The following is a 15,116-nucleotide window of genomic DNA, read 5'->3' as shown; positions in this document are numbered from 1 at the left end:
TTGTGTGTGTCCTAAGGAGAGCCCTGAGAAGGCCTCATGCTGTCATTTCTGACTGACCTGGAGGTTCTGCCAAAGTAGAAAGTGGAGGCTAAGGCATAGTTGTAAACTGCCTGGCTGACTGTTGGAGGAGGTGTACCACAAAAACACACAGAGGCCCTGGCAAACACTAGATTTTTCCATTCTGGGTGTATAGGGAACTCTACCCAATCATTTGCTGGCCATTAAGCTAACATAACAGATACTGTAGTGACCACACATGACAAAGAATACAGACTTCACATAATTAGTTCAGAAAAGTTACTAGACAAACTACTACAAGAAGCAACAACAAACCCTGGGACAGAATGGGGTTGGGGGAGAAGCTGATTTTCAGAATTGCCACATTATAACCCTTTAAATGTTCTGTTTTCAACAAAAAATTACAAAGTATGCAAAGAAAAACTATGGCTCATACACAGGGCGAAAAGCAGTCAATGGAAATCCTAGGAAAGCCCAGGCACTGGATTTTCTAACCACAGACTTTAATGAAACCGTGTTTAAATAATGAAAGGAAAGTATGTCTCAACCGAATAAAGAATATAAATAGAAGTAGTAAAAAGAACTTTTAATTCTAGAACTTTTAATTATAGAGTTGAAAAGGATAATAACAGAAATGAAAATTTCACTTGAGGGGCTCAGCAACAGATCTGCGCAAGCAGAAGAGAGAATCTATAAACTTAAAGATAGATCAATTAACATTGTCCAGTTTGAGGAACAGGAAAAAAAATTAAGAAAAATGAACAGAGCCCAAGATAATAGGGCCAACAAGCGTAACAGCATATATATAATGGGAGTCCCAGGGGGAGAGAAGAAAAAGAAAGCATTAAAAATAATTATTTGAAGAAAACTTCCCAAACCTGATGAAAAATATTAACCTACAAATCGTGAAACTTCAGAAACTCCAAGTTCTCAAAGATATGTATACTCAGACATATTATAATCAAACTATTAAAAAAAAAAAAACAAGGGAGAATCTTGAAAGCAACAAGAGAGAAGTGACTCATCACATACGAGGGGTCCTCAATAACATTAACAGCTGACTTCTCTACAGAAACTATGGGGGCCAGCAGTGAGGACATAGTCAAGGTGCTGGATGGGAAAAAACTACCAACCAATTTTATAGTCAGCAAAACTACCCTTCAAAAAGGTAGGGAAAAAATTCAGACATTCCCAGATAAACATTACTAGCAGAACTGTCCTACAAAGAATTGCCAAAGGGCGATTTGAAAGGACACTAAATAATAATTCCAACCCACACAAAGCCAGACAGAACTGATAATGGTAATTATAAAATAAGTAAATGTGTTTATTTATAACTTTTCCCCTCAGTTTAAAAGTGCATGAAGCAATAATTGATGGGCAACTAACTTATAATGATATAATTTTTGATAAAAGCAGAAGTGGAGGAATGAAGTATAGAGCAAAATTTTTAGTATTGAAATTACTAAACTAGATGAAATAGATCAGCTCAATCTCTTCTAATAAAACTTTTCTATGCTTTAAATTGTCTATTTCTTATTTTTTTTTCATTTGTTATTTTGATGTCATAGCTAAGAAGACAAAGGTCACAATATTTACTTCCACGAGTTTTATAGTTTTGCCTACATTTTGGCTCATGATCCATTTTTACATTTTTAGTTAACTTTTGCACACATAGTGTGAGGAAGACTCCCCCCCCCCCTACTTTTCTTTTCCCATCCGTGCTTCAGATTTTGTAATCTCTCTCCATCTGTCTTCAGGTTTGCTGATTCTTCTGCCGGCTCAAATGTACTGTTAAGCCTCCCTAGCAAAAGTTCCACTTTGGTTACTGAAATTTCCAACTCCAGAATTTTCATTCCACTTACTTCCCATCTTTTTTTTCATTTGATGAGTCACTGTCAACATACTTTCTTTTAATTCTTTAAACTTGGTTTCCTTTAGGTCTTTGAACATATCTACATTTGCTGCATAACACTTACCCTGTATCTGGTACCCCCTGAAGGAAGTTTCTATTGCCCACTTTTGCCCGTCACACTTTCCTGTTTCTTTGAACATCTCATAATTTTGCGTTGAAAACAGGACATTTTAGATAATATATTGTAGGATCTCTCCATGGTAGTTCTCCTGTCCACTCTGGGCTTATTTTTAGTGACTTGGCTGGACTAGTTCATGAAGTCTGTGCCTCTGATGTCACTGTTCAACTTGTTTCTCCCTCATTTTTATCTTCAAGTCTGACTTCCTAGGGGTTGCTTCTGAGTCAACATCATTTAATGATTAGTCACTAATTAATAAGAGGTTGTGTTTACGCCGCCTTAATTAGAGAGATTTACACTGTGTGGGGCTTGGCATTTTTTCACTGTTTAGGGAGTTTCCAAGTTTTGTCCTACATTCTGTCAGGTATTTGTAACTAAGACATTCCCCCTCTGGTTGATCCTATGTGGCTATAGCCTTCAACCCCCACCCATTATTTCTGATCACAAGGTACGTCTTTAGTTTTACCCACTCTCTTCGTCTCCCTTATCTTGTCTGTAAGCTTTCTGGCTATATTTATTGGCATCACCAGCAATTGTTAGCCTCTATTCATTGGTAGCTGATTGTCCTTTAGTTTTCAAGCATATTCAGGGGTACAAACTGCTCCAGTCTGTTCCAGCTGAAGTTAGGTCCCTAGTAATGGGAAGTGTGCTGTCAAGTCTTTGAAGCTCACTCAAACCTCCCTTTAAACAGAACCCCTTTGCCTTTGTGCTATGGAGCATTGGGGGTGGGGGGTGGGAAGTAGGGTATAGCTTGGGAACCCACCTCTTATTGAACGTCTCCCAGATCCTCCCTACAGAGCAGCTGTGTCAGGGGTTAGAGGAGGGCATAGGGGAGAATCCTTTATCACCTCCCAGTATGGATCTTCTCTAGCCCAGAAACAGAGGACAGAATCTGCTAACGTTCAACCAGCTGCAGAATGTATGCAGAATAGCTCTTGTCCCCAGAAAGCTGGGGCAGATTTAAGCTGCCATTTGGATGCCAAGCCCACCAGAGCAGGTCTCTTGCAACATGGTTGTGTGGGAAGTGGACTTGCACTGTAAGAGTAGCTGTCCTGTCCAGATTCTCCTTATACTACAGGATTTGGGAGTCATACAATGGCTAACCAGCAGCCACCTCCCACTTGATTTAAGCCTTCTGTGGAACACCTGTGTGGTACATGGGATCTACAAATAGGGATATATTTAATCTTACACCCAGACAAACTGTTTATCACCCAGTTAGGTTTTGTGGTGTTTCCTTTGACAGCTTTACATAACTTTTAAATATATTATTTTGTGGCTCTTAATATAAATGGGTCTTCTTTTGTTGTTTGCCAAATGATTAAGTGTTCAGGAAAGCTAATTTTCAGTGTACTTCTTTGGATTTTCAAAATACTGAAATCAAGTCATTTGCAAATAGTGTTTTGATTTCTATCCAAGTTTTTCATTTTGTTTTCCTATCTTTTTACGTTAGCAATAACTTATGAAGTAACTGATGACAGCAGGCACCTTAAATGAAAGAAGCAGTTTCAGTCACAACCCCAAACATTACCTTCACTTTTTGTTAAAGGACTCTTAAGTATTAGGGAAGAACTCTTCTAACATATTAAAAATGACTTTACTAGGAATGAATATTTTTTTTGGTAAGTACATTCTTAACATTGACTAAAATTACAATTTTTGAAATTGATGTACCTAATATAGTATTTTTCCTCACTATTTACTCAAATATTTCCACTATCACAATGATGGAATGTACTTTAAAATAAAGATTTTTAAATTTGGGGCACTTAACACAAGTTCAAAAGATAGAAAAAAAATAATTCAGAGAAGACTTTGTTAAACACCTCTTCCACGTTATTGACTACTTTTCAATTATCCAATTAAAAGCATACTTAAATCGTCAAGCAGAGAGAGTCAATTATCATATGGTTTCACTAATTTTGGAGCATAACAAATAGCATGGAGGACATGGGGAGTTAGAGAGGAGAAGGGAGTTGGGGGAAATTGGAAGGGGAGGTGAACCATGAGAGACTATGGACTCTGAAAAACAATCTGAGGGTTTTGAAGGGGTGGGGGGTGGGAGGTTGGGGTACTAGGTGGTGGGTATTATAAAGGGCACGAATTGCATGGAGCACTGGGTGTGGTGAAAAATAATGAATACTGTTATGCTGAAAATAAAAAATAAATTATAAAAAAAAAATAAAAAATAAATTAAAAAAAAAAATAAATAAAAGCATACTTAAATCAACGAACAACAAAAATCAACCAAACTGATCCTATTTCAACTCTGCATTACAGGAAGATTTTTCTGCTATTGCTACATTCTTAAAGAGCAACAAATAAAATGTCCTGATCATTCCTCCAGCAAGTTTCACTAGATAAGATCCTAAATGGAGTCAAGGCACAGTGCTGAAAACAAGAATCCTAACAAATTGCTATGTAATGATAAGGGGACATAAACAAAGTTAAATAAAAAAATTAATGAAAAACATCAGTAAATTAGCTGCATGGAATACTGTTTTCACCTCGCCTCCATTTTCCCCAATCCCAAGAACTTTTACTACTTTTCTTAACAGCTATTTTAAATCACTTAGTAACTAGTATCTGTTTCTCATCTAACCTGAACAGAAATTCCCACAGCACCTGTTTCACTTTTAATCCCTCCATAAAATACATTTGCACACAAATGACCCATCTAATTTACCCACTAATCCTTTTCATTACCTTTACACTCTCTTCGCTTTTAAACACATCTACACTGGTAACTTATCAGCATATTTTAGTTTTTCTACTTTGTAAGTTTTATATAGCTGGTATGTATCACAAAAGAAAAAAAAACTACATCAAACTTATTTTTAACTTAAAAAAATCCCGTTCTAAGAGCAGACTTTGAGAGAACTAAACCAAGTGTTAAACAAGGTGGTGGGTCAAATTCAGCCCATGGCTCATTTTTTAAAATGAAGTTTTATTAAACCATAGGCATACTCATTGACTTATGTACTGTTTAGGGCTACTTCTCCATTATAGAATTAAGACATTATGACAGAGACTAAATGGCCTAGAAAGCCTAAGTTATTTACTAACTTAACTTACCCTTTAATGATAATCTTTACTGATAAACTTTGCTGACCCCCAACAAAATCAGTTTTTCATTAAAAAATTATATATATATATACACACACACACAAATATATATGTATTTTATTGAAATGTTTATACATACATTAACATGTATGTATAATACATGTTATTGTATGTATAACATTTCAATCTACTGAGTGCTTAGTAAGATAGAAAGGTAAACTTTTTAAAAATTAAACTATTTTTTTAACTGAAAGCCAAATAGAGAGGCCCATTTCCAATGGAGATGGACAAATAGGAAAAAATGAAAACACATTCCTGACCAAGAAGCTGGATTGCAAAAATAAAACTCTTCCAGTTGTAGTAACAACCTCAAACTACTTTAGAGAACCATCTTTAGTTCAGTTTCAGCCAGGAGGAGGAAAAAAAAGGATGGAGGGTTTTGGCTCTGGATTTTTCACTCTGGCAATAAGGAGGCCCCAAGCAGGTTTGCCTTCTTTAGAATAACCTAATGAATCAGAAAAGGTACTAACCAAGGTACCTGGGACATGAAGCTTTTAAAAATGGCTTTTAAAATCTTAAGGCGAAAAGTATGTATTAAAACATTAAATCTATTTTTACTGGTATGGCTATTCTGAAATGTTTTTTTATAATGCTGCAAACTTTGGCAAGATTGTTGCTTCTCTCTCTTTTCATGGAAGGCAAGGAATTATGATAAATCTACCCTTAACAGCAGAGCATTTCAATTTTATTGCTGTTAGGGTCCTAAGGAGCATTAACCTCTCTGTAACTTTCCTTAGCAGCATAACTACAATAGCCTCATAATAAATGTTACCCTTCTCAAACAAAATTTCAAAATTTCTCCTATGATTTTGGGGAGAAAACCCCACACTTTATTTTACACAGTTCCCTAGCATTTAAAGAAAAAAAAGTTTTTGATATATAAATATTTCCCATTAGAATAAAATCCCCTTTTGATTTTAGTACAGTAAAAAAAAATTGTGTAAACACAAACTTAAGATAAATTTAATTGATGAAAATATTCATTACAGAAATTAACATTGCTTACCATTCTTTACACACCATATACATTATTAATATATACTGTATATTTCCAATCAACTCCATTCTTAGGCTCAATTTAAGAAACACAATTTTAACAGGTTTTATACAAAAAATACTTCACTAGGAAAGTAGACAAACTGCACAAAAAAAGTACATGTGTATAATGTGCATAGCAAGATAGCTTGAAGCATCTATGTATGGCTTTCTTTAAAATAAAACTTTTGGGGAAATGGGCCCATTTGGGACCTACTGTTACAGTTGACATATGTAAACTGTTTCACATCTTTTAGGCACTTGCTAACAATAGTGTTCAATCCCTGAAAAATGAATTTACCCAAAAAAAAAAAATTCTACATCTAAAATAAAAACCAAGAAAATAACATGGGTAAAGTCTTACATATTCCTTTTAAATTAAACAACAGTTTTATTAGTGCATGCACAGAACTAAATTGAAGGAAAATAAACCTTTTATGTCAAAAATCTTCTGTGCAAAATTTACATAACAAACTGAAAGGTACAAAAATATGTACAGGTTTAAATTCTTTCTTATATACAGAAAAGAAGCCCTGAAGTTTTCAATTAATGAAAATGTTTTAACACTTATAGTAACAATATAACAAAAATTATACAGTAATTTGTAATATAAGAACTCCATTATTCAATAATCCAACAAAATTTGATCCAAACTTACACGGTGAAGTTTCAGTCGATGATTCTGTTGTTGTCCTGAAAATATCCCTTTTAAAACTCTACCTGCTGGGTATATCCCCTAGGAATCTGTACTGAAGTTTTATGTCCTGCCACTGAGTCCACTATTAATGCTTCTTCATTTCAACTGCCAACAATCAGTAAAATAATCTGCTTTGGGTTGTCAGCGAGACCAAAAAGGTGCTAACAAAAATGGTTTGTCCCAATGTGTATGTACATATTCAGACACCTATAGTAATTAAAGAGCAAAAATCTGATTTGCTTTGCTAATCTTGCTTCAAAATATTGTTTCTGTAGAGTGATTCTTAATTTTCAAGAAAAGCCATTCCCTTGGAAGTGCTTCTATGTTCCACTTTTTAAATGGATGAAAAACAAGATAAAAATTGGCCATTGGTTTTATGGGGGACAAACAATTTAAATCAAATAAGCATAGCTCTGTGCAAAAGAATCACTGGAGATTATCATCAAATTCAGAAAAGTGTTCAAGTTCTTTAATCAGACTTTAAACGGGACCAAGAGAGTTTAATTCTTTGGAGGCTGCCCATCTACAAATGCCTGACATAGCCATTTAGAAAAAGAAAATCACCTTGGGAAGGTATTCCAATTCCTGATTTGGGACACAGCGCAGAGAAAAAAAGAGATTTACTTGTGAAAAACTCTGTTCAAGCATTATGTGGTGTATCTGTGCTCTCAGAGGAGGCTAATACCCTTCAAAAAGAACTATATTTAGCAGATGTAAAGTTAAGTTCTTTTCTCAAACTCTTGGTGTGTCTTCACAAATGAGGAGAAACTCCTTCAGCAACATGGTGAAAGAGCCTCCTCCATCTTCAGAGAAGCTACACCTACCAGATTCGTAAGGCTGGTGAAGGAGGGAGGGGATGCAGCTGTCAGCCATGCCCCTCTACTAAGAGTCACTATATAACTAAATTGGGAAAACTGTTTTATCAAAATTTTCTTTAGCCCTAACTTCCCAAGAACACATTTTAAAAAATTAAATCAAGGTACATCTGTGCTGCAATTAGTTTCTTGCTAAACTTATGTGTGCAGTGATAGCATTTTCAAATACCACACATGAAACTTTTTTAGTCTCCCATGGAAATTCAGCCAACTTTCAGATGCTCAATTTTAGGTACTATACTGAAGTAGAAAATGTCTGCCTTAAGGTAATTCAACCCATGTTTTCTCCTAAGATAATTTTACTTTGCTTTTCCTTGGTAACTACAGTAAATTATTCTAACATATTCCAGTCACGAGTGGCTTCCATTAGATGTCTCTGCCCATGACCAGCCCAAGCATCCTGATTGTCAAATACTCTACCACAAAACCAACAGTTAAATTTAGCTTTCAGAACATTTTCAGAGGTAGTTTTCACGATCTGATAATTGTTTTTGCTTGTCTTTTTGAGTGTTAATTTTAGCACAAATCTTTCTTTCACAGAACTAACAGGTTTCAATGTTTTATGTCTTTTGGAAAAATCACCATAAATTGTTTTCGAGGCATTAACACACACTGGCTTCAGTAAAGCACTGATAGTTCTTTTCGACAATGAAACCTTAAGTACACGTCCATTAAATTTAGCAATAGTTTTCATCACACTTACTACTTCTGGTGCATCTGCATCAGGATGATTCAAAACCACAACTGGTTGGTTTCTCCTAGGACATTTCACAAGCTGTTTGGAACTAAAGGGGAAAAGCCGCAAAGTTCTGACTGTATCTCTTGAAAGCCTTGGTCTGCTAAAATCAAATGATTCACGGGCATCTTCAGGTTTAGACTTTTCTTTACACTTTCTATGTAATGTTGCTTTTTTTCTTGGAGGTTCTTCATAACTATTCCTACACTTCCGTTTACAGTTTCTGTTTCTAGATACAAAGGCAGTTTCAGAATCTTTACTTCTTGCATGAGATTTTACTCTTGAAAATTTTTTTTTCGAAGTCTTTTTTCTATTGAAGCTTCTCTCGATTGTACAATTTGTTTTACACCTTAATACCCTGGTGTCTGAACGGTCAGTGAAACATAATGGTTCCTCAGAAGATTCTGGGCATGTTGTGGTAGAAGTTATCACAATTTCATTTGCTGGCATCATATCATCTAGTAAGAAGGGTAAGGCATCTCTAGAAGATTCTGGCTCTCTCTGCTCTCCTCCTGTAGTCTGATTAGATGGTACCTTGTCTTTCTGCAATGAGGATGCAGAGGTGCTTACAGACAGATTGTTAGCAGCAGTCACATTTAAAACAGGGTTAAAAATTTTCAGCAATATTTTCTGTGGTGTTCCTTCAGGTTTCTTTGGCTGTATGTTTTGATAATATGTACGATTTTGGACTAATTTAGGCTTAAGCAGCTCAGTCTTATTTGGCATCACACACTTTAAAAAAACAGCTTGTTTGCCATCAGGCAAGAGGGTATAAAGAGGTGGTTTTGGAAAAATCTCACTCTGCTGTTTTACTGAGTCCAAGATATTCCACTTGGTGCCCTGATGCTCAGGTACTGTATTAGGAGTAGGAACAGCTTTCGCTGAAGAATTTGCTGTTTTGATGATGTAAGGGCCTTTTAATGGCAAAGTATTTTCTGAGCTACTTTTCATGCTCAAACAACTGCCAATGCTGGAACAAAGTGCAGGTGTCAGACAATTACTGTTTCGTTCTACCTTTAAAAAAGGTATTCTGCAAGGCTCCTTAGCTGTAGTTCCACAAGCCTGAGCACTCTCAGTTTTGACAGTGGAAACACCTTCAAGTTTCCCATTATTAAATGTTAAGATCATCCCAGGTTTCTTGTTTAAAAGAAGAGAAGCAGGTACACCTTGTGTATTAACCAATGGAAGTGGCCTTCCTGAAACAACATGTAATCCAGGCTTGTTAGCAATGTGCAATGGTACAAAAAAGCCTTTTGGAGTCTGAACAAATATAGCCTTTTTTGGTTCTGAATTCAGAAGTGGACTCTGCCTATATAAAGAACCTAAATTTTGTGTAGTGGCTCGCAGTTTATCTTTTACGAGCTGCTGTGTTATTATTGCATCTGACTGAGTCTTAAGTAATGTGCCAATACCTGAAATTCTAGGTGTCTTTTCTGAATCTCTCACATCTTGTGATATTGACAGATTTTGTTTTTCTTTTCCACTATATTTTAAATTCAGATCATTAGTAGGCACATTAATCCCTATACTACCAGACGGCATAGAGAAAATGCCTTGTACTTTGAAGTCTTTTGAAGAGTCAACTATTTTGCCTTCTCCCTCAAGTTTCTGAAATGACTGGTCACAATGAAGTGGCAGACCTTTATCTGGGGTGTTACTATTACTAGAGTCTTGTTTTACCTCAGATTTTGTTTTTAATCCATCCTGAAGTAACTGGTTTACTTCAGGCGGCAAAAATTCTGATGCCTGTTGACTCTGGAGAGAGAAAACAGAGGTGATTCTAGGCATCATAGGTGACTCAACATTAGAAATGTTATCCCACTTAGATTTTTCAGTCAAGCTCTCTAAATTTTGATTTTCATTAGTGTATAAGTTCTGTCCGTCGCTGTTTTGTCCTTTTTCTAAAACACACTGTTCTTCAATTTCAGCTTGCATTTTTAAAGTTCCATCTTTAGTATTCAAAAGGCTAATAGATGCTAACATGCTATCTGGATTTGAGCTCTCTTTCCTCACTAGAGACAAAACTGATTCACTTATTGGTTGCTGAACAACTGTCTTGCTTGATGAAGGTTCTTTTTGAGGGTTTTCACACATTCCTGTTCCTGAAAATCTACGCCGTTTATTAGAATTATTTACTTTTGAGTAATTATGAAAGGGCAATGATCCTTGGTTGGAAGATTCAACAGGTAACTCAGAGTTGACATAATTAATGCAGTAGTTATGCATATCCCCACTGTTAGATGCATTTTGTTTGGTAGTACAGTTGACTTTATCTGGACTTCTAATGGCAGCACCTGACATCTCAGGGTGACTCTGAGTAATATAACTTCCCCACAGGTCAATATTATCTTTTGTTTCAGCTTTTGTGGTCAAATTCACTGATGCTGAAACCAATTCTGATGCTGACAAAGACGACACATTTTTTTCATCATCCATTGTTTGAAGCACATTACTTGTTTGAGATAGCAAAGCCATTTCTTTTTCTGACATTACTTTCCCTGAAAGTATAGAAGATGAACATGAAAATGGGGTAGTTGCTTTCATGTAAACGGTGTCACTTAATTCAGTTGTTACTCCTGCTAAAAATCCAGTAGTGTCCAAAGTCCGGGGCTGCAAATTGGCAGTACTCCCCTTTGCAGCATCTGACTGTGAGCCTGGTGAATATAAATTCTGTTTATTGGTAGGTAACAATTTTATTACTATATGTTGTTTTCCATCCACCATCTTAAAGCCCATAAAATCAGCACTGTAGTTAGCAGGAATTGTTATTCTATTATTTTTCACCATTAACACTGTAGGTCCTTGTACAGCAGTCTTCAAGAAACCTAGAGTAGAATTTGATCCCTCTTCAACTCTATTATATTGCCCAGTGAACAGAAGAGTTGGCTTTTCTGACTCTGACTCAGCAGGTTTATCATTATTCTCACAGTGTGGTCTTTCATCCTTTTCTTCATCTAAATGCTCTTGAACAAGATGGCTCTGGTCTTCAGATTTAGCCTGTGTTTTGTTCACTTTTTTGAGCACTTGAGTGTTTTTTTCTATACTTCTGTCACTTCCGTTGTTGATCTTTTTGCGTTTCCAGAACGTCTTCCTTGATGCATCTATTCTGTATCTCTTCAGTATCAGCTTAAGTCCTGCTGAAGTCTTTGCCAACCTCTTTTCGTATTTGTCTTTTTCCAGTTTTTCTTTCGCATATAAGTGTTCTTTGTGCAAAGTTATAACATGTCTTACCAGGTGCTCTCTCCTAGTAGCTCCATAGCTACAATATTGACAAGTGAAGGGAAATGTACTAGAATGAACATGAAGGTGCTTCTGAAGCTCTCCTTTGGTAAAACATACATGATGGCACTTACCGCATTTATAATGGATTTCATTATGTCTATGAATGTGCTGAACAAATGTGCCAACATCCTGGGTGGAGAATCTGCACTTTTCACACTGAAAACTACCATTTACACAATGTGTGGATGCAAAATGCTTTGTCAAGTCTAATAAAGTATATACACTCTCATTGTTACAAATGTCACATTTTACTAAAGTGCTTCTATGTGTCCGTCTGTGTTGTTTAAATATCTGGAAGTCATTTGCTGAAAAACTGCACATTTCACAAGGATAGGAAGGTAATTCACCATGGTGCCACATTTGAAAGTGTTTCTGCAAATCATTTGGACTATATTGAGTGCTATCTCGGCATTTTAAACAGTTGAAATTGAGTATTTTTGCAGACATTTTTAAACCCTCCTCTTCAACTCTCTCAGACTTATGGAGCAACATACACTCCTCTACACAGCTTACAGTCTTTACACTGATAGATTTTCTTGCAGTCTGTGGTTGACGCTGAAATAATTTTCTGTATTTGTCAACTTCATGTTTCAAAAAGACTTCATTTGGAATATGTATCTTCGGCAAATCAATTTTCACATTTTTTAGTTCATAATGAAAACTACTTTGTGCAATTTTTGGCCTAGGTACTGATCTGATAGTGTCCACTATCTCATTTTTCACATCGTAATTTTTTAAAGTAGTTTGTTTTTCATCAAAAAATAAGGGTTTCTGTTCAGATGGCATGATTTTACAAAAAAATCCCAACTTCTTTTTTCTCTAAAAACTGAAGTTACTTGTAATTTAAACAGGAAACAATACTGTGCCAAGACATCTTCAAAATATCAGAATTTTTCCCACATTAACTCACCTAAAATCAAACAAAGAATTGAATTTTTGTAAGTATCAGTAAATTTCATATTTTAAAGTTCATTTTGATACAAAATAGGAATGCTGATCAAACACATACATAAAAGATATAAAAGACCCGTTAAGTATTTTAAGAATAGCTTACCAAGAAGTAATAGCTTGAAGTAGAAATAACACTAATCTGCAAGTCGGGAAATACAAGTTTTACTTCTGTCTCTGCTCTGTGACATTGGGGCAAGCTTCAAGTTCTCTGAACCTCAGTTTTGTCATCTAAAGAAAACCACAACTGGATAAGCACCCTCAAGCTCTAGATTTTTATATTAAGTTGATATGACAATATTTAAGTGAGATTTTAAAATATCTTAATGAGAACCATAAAAATTTAAGTTCCAATTACACATGTGTCTCCAGTTACACGCATGAAGTATTAACTCTCTCACCTCCTTAGCTGACCCTCTGACTATTATTACCTTTGTGAGAAACTCAACAGGCTTCTTCTCCAGATTCTCTATTTCCTTAGTGTTTCAGAGATAATTCAGATCTAAGATGTTTCATTTATCTAACAATAGTGACAGAAGACATTATCTGCTCTTTCAAGTTATCATTACTAACTGGTTAAAAAAAAAAAAAAGGGAAAGAAAGAAAGAAAAAGAAAAAGAAAAGAAAAGGAATAGCACATTTTGCTGGGGTACTATTAAAGTCTACCTACTATCTTTTTGGTTCCCAACCATTTTGGCTCTTTGGCTTTTTGTCCCTAGAACTCAGGCAGAAGGCAGCAAGGAAAGCTCCTGGCATATGAGAATGCACCCATTACTACCTGCCTCCATTAATTCCAACACTTACTGGTTTGTGTTACTCTAGACAAGTCTCAATCTCTGTCTTCGTTTCTTCATCTATAAGGTGAAAAAAAAAATTAGTACCTTTTCTGTATTTCACAGGGTTATTGTAAAGATTAAATGAAAAAACATATGAACAATATTCTGTAAAGTGCAATATAAATTGTACTTATCATTACTGTATGTGATTACCATGAAATGACACATGATCGGTTAAACTACAAAAGAATAAAAAATACGATAAGTAATAAGATGTGATGATATATTGCTGAGACTGGAATCTGAATACTAAAGTTCAGAAATATCAAAATGTGTATTAGAAGAATTACCTTTTATTACTTTTGTGATCTTAAATATGTATGTACAAATAATAGACAAAATCAGATACGCTAAAGAAAATAAAGTATAAATCACACTGAGCTTCATCTGTAATGTATAGTCAAAGGTCTCAGCTTTAAATTTCAATTAATCTAGGGGCACCTGGCTGGCTCAACTGGTAAAGCATGTGACTCTTGATCTTGGGTTTTGAGTTCTAGCCCCACGTTGGGCAGAAATTACGTAAATAAATAAAAACATGAAAAAAAATAAATTCCAATGAATCTAAGTAATGAGATACTGTTTCAGAAATCCTTTATTAAAGGAATACAATTAAAAGTTAAATTACATATTAAGAGATTCTTTTAATATCTCTAACACTCAGTAATTCTGGTTGGGTCTAAAAAACACATTCTTTGATAGTCTTTAAATACACACACACACACACACACACACACACACATATCCACACAAACACTAAACTGATAATGAATTCATTAACAGGGTACCAGTTTACTGAATATATTTTTAGTAGTGAAAAATCACAATTTCATTATTCAGTGCCACACACTGTGCTCTGACTCATACCATTTTCTCAGAGTTCCTTTGCAAAAGGTGGTACAATGCTCAGGAACTGCACAAAATATGGAATGCTTCACAAAATTGTGTGTCATTCCTTGCACAGCGCCATGTTAATCTTCTCTGTATTATTCCAATTTTAGTATATGGGCTGCCAAAGCATATACTGGCTTTACACACTATGTCTAATTCAGTAAAATATTAAAATTTTTACTTAAAATGTTTTACTCCAATTACTTAAAGCAAAATATAAATACTTTTCTTCAGAAGTAAGGAAAACTAAATAAATGGCTAGAATAAAGTTCAATGACAGCTGCTGCTGGATACTCCATACCAACTGAGAAGAACCCCTACAGAGCGTCACATTCTCAACAGTAACAAGCATCATAATCACCAATGAAGACTTCACCATACCAGAATCTGAGGGTGAGGTTCAAAGAGGTGAAACTTTTAAGCACACCTGTAACGGTTCTCCACTCGCCTGAATACCATATTGTGGTCATTCTGGATTATCCATACTCAAGCTTTTCTACTATACACATGATCAAAAAACTGTATCATAGGTTTTCTTACAAAAGGGAAACTGATTCTTGTAGTAATATTACATGTGTTCAAAAATATATTTCTAATGCTAGAAACAGACTGATAATATTTCTAAATATCAACTCCATTTCA

The 15,116-nt window shown here is 35.2% G+C and overlaps 1 protein-coding gene across 32 annotated transcripts in view; it reads right to left on the bottom strand.

Annotated features, from left to right (window-relative positions):
• Nucleotides 1-6,118: 6,118 nt before the first annotated feature.
• The window catches only part of ZNF518A (zinc finger protein 518A), a 28,035-nt gene continuing 19,037 nt past the window's right edge, over nt 6,119-15,116 (bottom strand). For 17 of the 32 annotated variants that reach the window (XM_082722073.1, XM_082722056.1, XM_082722058.1 and 14 more), the window contains 3 exons: nt 13,555-13,604; nt 12,857-12,981; nt 6,119-12,712 (listed from right to left, as the gene is read on the bottom strand). In XM_082722073.1, the coding sequence (XP_082578199.1) occupies nt 8,116-12,588 (4,473 nt within the window). In that variant the 5' untranslated portion in view covers nt 12,589-12,712; nt 12,857-12,981; nt 13,555-13,604 and the 3' untranslated portion in view covers nt 6,119-8,115. The remainder of the gene's footprint in view (nt 12,713-12,856; nt 12,982-13,554; nt 13,605-15,116) is intronic. The other 15 variants (XR_014309273.1, XM_082722046.1, XM_082722074.1 and 12 more) reach the window with 1 other exon arrangement.

The sequence above is a fragment of the Mustela nivalis genome (assembly GCF_964662115.1).
Source record: "Mustela nivalis genome assembly, chromosome: 2".
NCBI lineage: Eukaryota > Metazoa > Chordata > Mammalia > Carnivora > Mustelidae > Mustela > Mustela nivalis.
This window is presented reverse-complemented; position numbering and strand designations above follow the sequence as displayed.